At 37.6% G+C, this 10000-nt stretch overlaps 3 protein-coding genes across 3 annotated transcripts in view; 1 reads left to right on the forward strand and 2 right to left on the reverse strand.

Moving 5' to 3' along the window:
- Nucleotides 1-2078, reverse strand: part of ap4m1 (adaptor related protein complex 4 subunit mu 1) — a 20411-nt gene extending 18333 nt beyond the window's left edge. The window contains 3 exon segments of the mRNA XM_029447643.1: nucleotides 351-436; nucleotides 1042-1103; nucleotides 1771-2078. Coding sequence (XP_029303503.1) covers nucleotides 351-436; nucleotides 1042-1099 — 144 coding nt within the window. The 5' untranslated portion in view covers nucleotides 1100-1103; nucleotides 1771-2078.
- A 977-nt stretch (nucleotides 2079-3055) lies between these two features.
- rbmx2 (RNA binding motif protein X-linked 2) lies at nucleotides 3056-7332 on the forward strand. The gene is made up of 6 exons (XM_029447610.1): nucleotides 3056-3140; nucleotides 4430-4545; nucleotides 5152-5203; nucleotides 5290-5419; nucleotides 6263-6452; nucleotides 6533-7332. The coding sequence occupies exons 1-6, from the start codon at nucleotides 3136-3138 to the stop codon at nucleotides 7165-7167; spliced, it is 1128 nt and encodes a 375-aa protein (XP_029303470.1). The 5' UTR covers nucleotides 3056-3135; the 3' UTR covers nucleotides 7168-7332.
- Nucleotides 7333-7972: 640 nt separating this feature from the next.
- siah2l (seven in absentia homolog 2 (Drosophila)-like) overlaps nucleotides 7973-10000 on the reverse strand; it is a 9565-nt gene continuing 7537 nt past the window's right edge. Inside the window, exon 3 of the mRNA XM_029447614.1 lies at nucleotides 7973-10000. This exon is cut by the window's right edge and continues 2602 nt beyond it. The gene's annotated coding sequence lies outside the window, so the exon portion shown is untranslated.

Here is a 10000-nt window from a genome sequence, read left to right on the forward strand (position 1 = left end):
AAACATCACACAAATAGGACAGTTGGCAGCTCAGCCTTTAAATGCAGAACGATGAGTCACGAGTGAAGCTTACAGCTGTGAACGTTTTAAATCATCTTTCACTGTCCCTTCGTTTGATTGTTTCTATTCCTGGCTCTGTTTAGTACACCACCTGTATGAAAGGTCAGGACAAATAACGTTTAGTTATTATTTTTATTAATAAAAATAATCATTAAAAAATGAGCAGACTTGATCCAGTCCTCTGCTTTATGTAGAACTGGATTTTCAAAATAAAAGTGAACATATTTGAGAGCAAAGCTGCAGGAGGAATCGAATCCACACACACACACACACACACACACAGTGGTTACCATGACGACCGGAGGCTGGTCTCCGGTCAGCGCTGTCACCTTCTCGTAGAAAACGCTGACGACATCACTTCCTGCTTCTCCACGGACTGATGGCGATGTTAAGAACTTTTATTTATTTAAACGCAACAGAAAGTAAAACAGAAGCAACACAAAGAGCCAAACTGTACTGTATACATATATACAGTACATATACTGCATGTACATATACACACATACTGTATGTACATATACACACTATATATACTGTACGTACATATACACACTATATATACTGTATGTACATATACACACATACTGTACGTACATATACACACATACTGTATGTACATATACACACTATATATACTGTATGTACATATATACACTATATATACTGTACGTACATATACACACTATATATACTGTATGTACATATACACACTATATATACTGTATGTACATATACACACTATATATACTGTATGTACATATACACACATACTGTACTGTGTGGTTTGTCTTTAAGGTAAACAAACAGGCTCAGTTTTTTGTGGTTGCGGGACAATAAATATATTAAATATAAAATGAAATAGTTATTAGAATGTAGTATAGTAGCTATAATCACCTTTTCCTTGTAATGTAATGCCGTAATGTTATAATAAGTTATAATAAGTATATATATATAAGTAATCAGGACTACTCGGGAGGATACAGTCTTTATAGATGAGGTGGTCGCCTTTTGAGGACAAGATGAAGAGCTGCGAGATCATCCTGCTGAGACACATTATGTATGATCTTTAACGAGAGCTGCAACGATTCACAGAGTATTTCTACACTGTAGTATTATTGTTTTAAAGATCTGAATACTTCTCGGTTATTCACAATCAACTAACTCTTATTAAATTAACTGAATCACAATAACTGCATAATAACTCACAGCATTACAAGTTATGTATGAAGAAACCTTCACGCCAGACTCCATTCAAAATACGTCAAATTGTACGTTTAACACTCGTCAGGAAATGAAGTCTCCTTCACCAAACCTGCTCGTGGAAATCTCATTTCGTTGACATATGAACTGGTTTGTTTGTGCCGATTTAAAGAACTGCTTCTACATAACGTTATTATAACGTTATGTTTGTGTTGTGTGATTATGTTTAGAAGCCGAATAAAAAGGTAATCGTTTCATTCTAAGATCTTTAACGTGGTTCAGGAAGCAATTATAACATTCAATTCAATCAATTAATTGCAAGTTATATAAAAGTCAAGACAAGTTTACACTAAAATTGTGAAGAAGTTCATGTTATTATGAAGATGCAAACTATAGCAATCATTACAGTAGTTGCAACTGCAGTTATTATTATTAATAATAATACATTAGATTTGTATAGCGCTTGTCTAGAAACTCAAAGACGCTTAGTACAGTTAGTGCTTTACTTACCTACAGTAGACTCACAGTGAAACAGGGTATTTGATCACAATAATGCTAAAATAAATGTGTTACTAAGCCATGAAGGGCCATGAAAGCTATTTTACTGCGGCTAACGGTAGCCAGGCTAACCGCTAAAGCTAGCTAACGCAGCATCTAAAGCTTCTAATAATTCACAGGAGAGTCGTCCATGATAAACGTGTCAGCGCGGAGACATTTCTGCACATAAACTCGTTAAAGGACGCATTAAAAGCGCCACTAAAACATAATTTAAATGTGTGTTATTAGCTGCGGAGCGCTCAACTGACAGTCTTGTGTTTACAAACCGGGTCAGGAGATGACGGCGGACATCTTCACAGCGCCCCCTGCTGTGCGGGCGGAGAATGCAACTACATGTTTTTATACATTTAGCTAATTATATATATTTTATATAAACTAGCTAGATGTTAAATAAAGAATTATACCGGCCTTCTGATAATATACAGTTTTATGTATTTTATTATTTGACTCATCCTGTGCAATTGTATGCGTGTATATTTTATTTATAGAATATTGATATATTCTTTTGTATTATTATTATTATGCTGCACACCATGCTTGTATTACTATTATGGGTGCACTTATCCATCATGGATCAAACATGTATAACTGAAAGGTATACGTTTTTTAAAATGTTATTTAAAATGTTTTGTCTTGTTTTATCACTTTCTTTTTTATTTCACTTTTGTTTTACTCTTCAGCTGCTGTAACATAAAAAGGGATAATAAAAAAAGTTCTTTATTTATTATTATCTTTATTTTAAATGGGAAATATCAGGGGCATAACTAATAGTAGCCTATGATCTACCCTTGTCATTCATGTAATCAATTATACAATCTCTATCTTTAGGAAGAGATTGTAAATAAGATATTAATGGTTGGATTGCCAAATTGTTAGTACTTAAACTTGCTACAAGAAACATAAGATGGTTAAAAGGAAACAAGATAAATACAATTATTTATACATTTAATTCAACCTCTAGTAGGGATGGGAGTTAATTTAATATGATCATTTATCATCTTTCTATAAAATCATGTATCAGGATATTATGATACACAATTATGTTGTCTAAATTGATAATTACAGCACAAGATAACTGACATTTTGCCAATAATCTGATAAACCTCAGTTGAATATGTTCACTTGAAACTGAAACTATTAATTTTAGTGTTAATTGTATAGTTATTATTATATAACAATAATTATTTTGTTATTTAGTCACATAAAGTAGCTTGTAGTTCAGTCATCCGACCAGCAGGCGGCAGCAGAGGCGGGAATTCATCCAGGAAGTGGCTGAAAATCAATTTCCACCATCGCATCGTTTCTATCCCGTTCACCATGAAGTAAGTAATCAATTTCACATTAAATACAATATGTGAGTTTCTATCTAATATTCGGCCCTAATTTATACTGTCGTGGAATCTACCTTCCGATGTATGCTCACCCGTTAGTCAGTGCTAACAGCTAACTGACATCGTTGGTATCAAACTTCAGCCCCTGCCGAACCCCGTTAACAAGTCTTAGAGTTAAACGTTTGCCTTTTTATTCGGCTTGTAAACATACTTATAAACACAACATCTAACGTTTTAATAAACATTTAGAAGCAGTTTATTAATTCGGCACAAACAAAGTAGTTCATAAGTCAATAAAATCAGAGTTTTGTGGTGTGTTTCATGGCTCCTGTTATGGCGCAGCAAGGTTAGTTTTTTGCTAAACGAGGATTTGTTTTTGTTTAAACTATTCGAGGTCGGTTGATTTGCCGAGTTGAAGACAAGATCTAAACCCATGTTATACAATTTATGATCCTATTCTTGCACTCTTAATATTCACTTATCTCTCATACGTGTACATTTCCTGTTTATTGTGATACGTAAAATCGGACTTATTTTCAATGGAGTCTGGCGTGTAGATTTCTCCCTGCGTAGCTTCCCATCACTTGTGTGTCTACAGCGCATTTCATTCGGGAACTAAAAGTAAGCGCTTTGCTCTCACACATTATATACATTCACTTCATTACTGCAATATGTCACATACCAATACAGTATTATAATTATTATACTACTCTATATTATATTGGATCTATAGCATATACACAATGTATTCATAACAAACCTCCAGCTGTTTATTTTCTATATAATATTCTCACTCTGCACTGTATACTTTATACTTTTGCCTTCACTGCTGGCAAACAGCATCATTAATTAATATATATGTGTGTATATGTATTTACATATTTCTGTATTTTCATTATTATTATTATTATTATTATTTTACTTATTTCCCCAAACTTGCAAGAAATGCATAAATAAATGTGTAAAGAAAATAATTATTTATTCATTTTTAAAATACAACATTAAAGCAAATGAAAACAAATATCCATTTGTCACATTATCAATTCATTAATGCTTACATTTATTTTTAATATTACTTTTAGTGCTTTTGTAGTATTAATTAATTAATTAAAAGTCTTTATTTGATTTTTGATCCAAACTCATTAAAGTCCAGCCTCAACAATCTGGATACTTCAGAGACAGCTGCTTTCAAATGGCAGATTAAAAGTGTTCCTTCCATATTATATGGTGTTGAGCTGGTAAATATTCACTGTTTACCAGTCAAACCTTTCTGTTTTCAGTCCGCTAACGAAGGTGAAGCTGATCAACGAGCTGAACGAGCGTGAGGCGAGTCTCGGGGTGAACGAGTCCGTTTCCTGGCACACGGAGTACAAAGACAGCGCCTGGGTGTTTGTCGGTGTGTGCATCTCATATGTGTGATGTAAATATTTAACTGGATGTTTTCTGCATTTTATATGAACACCATGAAGAAGTTTCTACCTAAAGAAATAATGTTTTAGGGATGAACTGATGGTGAAGTTTCTTTGTTTTTGTTGTTATTTATCCCCCTGCTGTGCCGGACCACACCTGCTCTTTATGGAGGACGGAAGCTGCCACAATAATAAATGAATAAATCTAGGCATTAATTAGTTGATCAAATGTGACAAATTGATTTGTTTTTTTAATTATTTTCTTTCTTTATCTACATTTTATTTTAATTAATATTTATTTACTTGCCTATTTAATTTTCCCCTTTTATTTTTTTTACATTTATGATTTCTTTAATTTTCAATGTATTTATATATTTCTGTATTATTTGCATTTTCCCTCTATTTCCCCAAACTTAATGAATATAATTAAAATAACACAGAAATAAGTAGGTGCAAGAATACAGTCATAAATACATTTTAAAATGAAAACATATATTTAAAATAAATAAAGAAGTAGGCAGACACGAGTGTTCAGATCAATCGGTCTGTAGATGAAGTTTGTTTAGAGATAATAAGAAGTTTTGTTCCTGCAGGAGGATTTCCATACGAGCTGACTGAAGGAGACATCATCTGCGTCTTCTCTCAGTACGTCCAGAAAAACTTTATTTAAACACTCAGCTGCTTCGTTAATATTAGCTTTTAAAATCCACCTTTTATTTCTTCCTCGTCAGGTACGGAGAGATCGTAAACATCAACCTGGTGCGAGACAAGAAGACGGGGAAGTCCAAAGGTTTCTGCTTCATCTGCTTCGAGGACCAACGCAGCACCGTCCTGGCTGTGGACAACTTCAACGGCATCAAGGTGAAACAGCTTTAGCTTCAGCGCTAACTTCAGCTTCAGCGCTAACTTTAGCTTTAACGCTAACTTCAGCTTTAACGCTAACTTCAGCGCTAACTTCAGCTTCAGCGCTAACTTCAGCTTCAGCGCTAACTTCAGCTTCAGCGCTAACTTCAGCTTCAGCGCTAACTTTAGCTTTAACGCTAACTTCAGCTTTAACGCTAACTTCAGCTTTAACACTAACTTCAGCGCTAACTTCAGCTTCAGCGCTAACTTCAGCTTCAACGCTAACTTCAGCTTTAACGCTAACTTTAGCTTTAACGCTAACTTCAGCGCTAACTCCAGCTTTAACGCTAACTCCAGCTTTAACGCTAACTCCAGCTTCAGCGCTAACTTTAGCTTTAACGCTAACTCCATCTTTAACTCTAACTTTAGCTTTAACGCTAACTTTAGCTTTAACGCTAACTTCAGCTTCAGCGCTAGCTTTAATGCTAACTTCAGCTTCAGCGCTAGCTTTAATGCTAACTTCAGCTTCAGCGCTAACTTTAGCTTCAGTGCTAACTTCAGCTTCAGTGCTAACTTTAGCATTAATGCTAACTTCAGCTTCAGCGCTAACTTTATCATTAATGCTAACTTCAGCTTCAGCGCTAACTTTAGCTTTAATGCTAACTTCAGCTTCAGCGCTAACTTTAGCATTAATGCTAACTTCAGCTTCAGCGCTAACTTTAGCTTTAATGCTAACTTCAGCTTCAGCGCTAACTTTAGCTTTAATGCTAACTTCAGCTTCAGCGCTAACTTTAGCTTTAATGCTAACTTCAGCTTCAGCGCTAACTTTAGCTTTAACTTCCCCTTCATGTCGTGTTTCAGATTAAAGGTCGGACAATTCGTGTGGATCACGTTAAAGACTACCGCCCCCCCAAAGACTCGGAGGACATGGACGACATCACCAAGAGTCTGCGGGAGGAAGGCTGCGCCCCTAAAACACACATGTCCTCCTCAGAGGAAGAGGAAGAGGAAGAGGAGCAGTACAACATCCCCGTGAAAAAGTCCAAAAAAGGTGAGTGAGGTCACTTCCTGTTGACCCAGAAACAAGAAGCATTGTGGGATGGATTGTTATTTCTCTTCTTTGCCTTTTAGACAAGAAAGAGAAGAAGAAAAAGAAGAAGGAGAAGAAGGAGAAGAAGAAGGACAGGGCGACGTGCTCCTCCTCTTCCTCACCACCTCCTGCTGTCAGAGTCAAAGAGGAGAAGGAGGACGGCGCCTACGACAAGTACAACCAGAGGGGGGCGCCACCGGGAGAGAACGGGGAGAGAGCGAGGGAGGAGAGGAAGAGGGAGGGAGACAGGAGGAGGGAGACAGACAGGGAGAGGGAGACAGACAGGGAGAGGGAGACAGACAGGGAGAGGGAGAGGGAGACAGACAGGGAGAGGGAGACAGACAGGGACAGAGAGGGAGACAGGGAGAGGGAGACAGACAGGGAGAAGGAGACAGACAGGAGGAGGGAGACAGACAGGCAGAGGGAGACAGACAGGGAGAGGGAGACAGACAGGCAGAGGGAGACAGACAGGAGGAGGGAGACAGACAGGCAGAGGGAGACAGACAGGCAGAGGGAGGGAGACAGGAACTTTGGGAGGAAAAGAGAATTTGACCGCGACAGAGAGAGCGACAGAAGAAGGGAGACAGACAGAGCGAGAGAGGGAGACAGGAGGAGGGAGACAGACAGGGACAGAGAGGGAGACAGGAGGAGGGAGACAGACAGACGTAAACACTGAGGCTGGAGGAAACTGAAAACATTTCTCTCGTTTGTGATTTAACAGGTGAAAAAAACGTAATCTTTGAATTTGGGTTAAATTTTCAAAAAATGAGGAAATAATAAAAATCTTTTTCTTTAAATGTATTTAAAAATGTTTCCAGGTTAAATAAAAAGTATAAATGAATGTGAAAACAAAGCTTTGGTGAAGTGTCGTCGTGTTGTGATGCTCAGCGTGTTGTGATCTGCACTTCCTGTCGCTGTGAATCTTTGAACGTCAGATCACAGAACATGTTTAAGTACACTGAAGGGCTGAAGTGCCGCTAGCGCCCTCTAGAGGCCGCAGTGTTCATTCCTGACTTCCTCTCCCTGCTAGTGACGCGTACATGTGTTTAATATTATTTACATTAATGCTCCTTCACACTTCTCAGTTGGTGATAAAATAAACATGCCCGTGACAAACACTTCTTTATCTCAGAGAACTTCATCTATTAAAACTACGACTTTATTCTCCGAGAGCATCTTTAGGTTTTCACCGTAAATTATTTACTTTCTTTTAGATTTTCTGCTTCAATCGCCTGAAATACATAAAACAACGAGCGCTGGAGTCTCGAGGATATCGAGGTTTTGTTTCTGGAAAACCTTTAAATTCTGTTTTATTATTATCCAGTTTTACTTTCATGAGTTTGTCACAAAGGATTCCGTCTGTTCGAGGAATATGATGCTTTGTCCTAAACGTTTAAATGTGTTGTAGCGTGTCAGACGTGGGACTGACCCGTGGGACTGACCCGTGGGACTGACCCGTGGGAGCGACGAGAACACATTCATACAGAATCAAACATTTAATATCCAAACATCACAGAAACAAAGTATTAAAACAAACTCTTCTTCAGCTCATTGTCCTGCTGCCGCCGCAGACATGAGCACGGATTAATGTCTTTTCGTGGAATAACTCATTTACCTTTAATTATTTTACTTTGAATTCAAAATGGGAATGTTCCTGAATAACAGACTAAATAAAGTGTTAACATAATATTAATAAAGTTTGATGCATCAGGTTAATAACAAACGTAAACATTTTCTCTTTAGCTTTTTAATTAAAGAAACAAATATTTTCTGACAGATTAAACCTGGAGTATGGAAGCCCAGAGGGGACTTAATTCAATTAAACCTGGAGTATGGAAGCCCAGAGGGGACTTTATTCAATTAAACCTGGAGTATGGAAGCCCAGAGGAGACTTAATTCAATTAAACCTGGAGTATGGAAGCCCAGAGGGGACTTTATTCAATTAAACCTGGAGTATGGAAGCCCAGAGGGGACTTTATTCAATTAAACCTGGAGTATGGAAGCCCAGAGGGGACTTAATTCAATTAAACCTGGAGTATGGAAGCCCAGAGGGGACTTAATTCAATTAAACCTGGAGTATGGAAGCCCAGAGGGGACTTAATTCAATTAAACCTGGAGTATGGAAGCCCAGAGGGGACTTAATTCAATTAAACCTGGAGTATGGAAGCCCAGAGGGGACTTAATTCAATTAAACCTGGAGTATGGAAGCCCAGAGGGGACTTAATTCAATTAAACCTGGAGTATGGAAGCCCAGAGGGGACTTTATTCAATTAAACCTGGAGTATGGAAGCCCAGAGGGGACTTTATTCAAATTAAAACGTAATTTCCACAATAGCTTTATCATATTCCACGTTTGTGGTATTTGAGTAAAAATTTAATGCAATAATCCATTTTTTATCTTCTCATACTGGTATTACCATATTCAAATGTTTAAGTCTTTGAAATTAAATACCAAATGCCGTTTTCATTTATTAAATGGTGAGAAAATTACATTTTTATTTTGAATTGAAACATTAATGTTACATTTCAAGTTTGTATATTGTCCACTGTACAGGAAGATATGAATGTTAATATGGTTAAACCACACGAGTTGTAAATGAAATTGGATTATTGAAAAACATTTTTATTTAAATAATGCACATGTTAAATTATAAAAATTACATTTTGATGTTCAACTTTACATTTGAATAGCGTCCCCTCCGGGCTTCCATACGGTTTCTTGTCCAATAAAAAGTTAAACGTGAACGTTTGTTTTTCTTCAGCAGCAGAATTAACACCGAAATGTCAGAAACAGTAAAAACAGTCGAACAATAAACGTTGCAGTGTTTTGTTTTTAGAAAATATAATGTTCGTTATAACTTCATTTGTAATCGTTTAAAACATTTCATAGAAAGTCGGCGGGTTGTAAAGTGGAAGTGATTATCAGAGAGAGAGCGGTGTTTCCTCGGGGCTTAGGACGACGACGACGATGATGACGAGGCAGCGGAGCAAGAATCAGATTTAAAAACATTTCTTCTCTTTTTAAACAAATCATTGTCTGTCTGTATGTATCCACAATTGTAACAATGAAAAGCTGAAGGAACTCTTCGTCACTCAGAACGCCAGCTTTGCTCTCCTGATTAAAGTCGTTGAGTCGTCAGCTTTAGACCGAGCAGCTGAACTATTTCTCCCGCAGTGACCGCCGCGGCCGTCGAGCCCAAACAGGCAAATATGAACAATTCAATTTTACAAAACTAGTTTGAGACTTTGTCCTGAACAGACGGAAAATATTTGGTTATGTCTCCTATCGGGTGGCGTGACACGTACACGGCATCAGTAGCTGACGGCGCTTAAAACCGACGCTACGAGTCGAGCGCTTCTCGTTTAGCAGCTTCTGCTTCTCCGAATAAGATGCGAGGAAGGAAAGCGCGGAGACACGTGTGCAGAAGGAAAGCGCGGAGACACGTGTGCAGAAGGAAAGCGCGGAGACACGTGGGCAGAAGGAAAGCGCGGAGACACGTGTGCAGAAG

Source organism: Cottoperca gobio, chromosome 14, assembly GCF_900634415.1.
Source record: "Cottoperca gobio chromosome 14, fCotGob3.1, whole genome shotgun sequence".
In the NCBI taxonomy this organism is placed as follows: domain Eukaryota; kingdom Metazoa; phylum Chordata; class Actinopteri; order Perciformes; family Bovichtidae; genus Cottoperca; species Cottoperca gobio.

Coding starts and splice junctions, on each gene's coding strand:
- rbmx2 (XM_029447610.1), top strand. Junction 5,204..5,289: donor ATCATCTGCGTCTTCTCTCA/GTACGTCCAGAA, acceptor CTTCCTCGTCAG/GTACGGAGAGATCGTAAACA. Junction 5,420..6,262: donor ACAACTTCAACGGCATCAAG/GTGAAACAGCTT, acceptor GTCGTGTTTCAG/ATTAAAGGTCGGACAATTCG.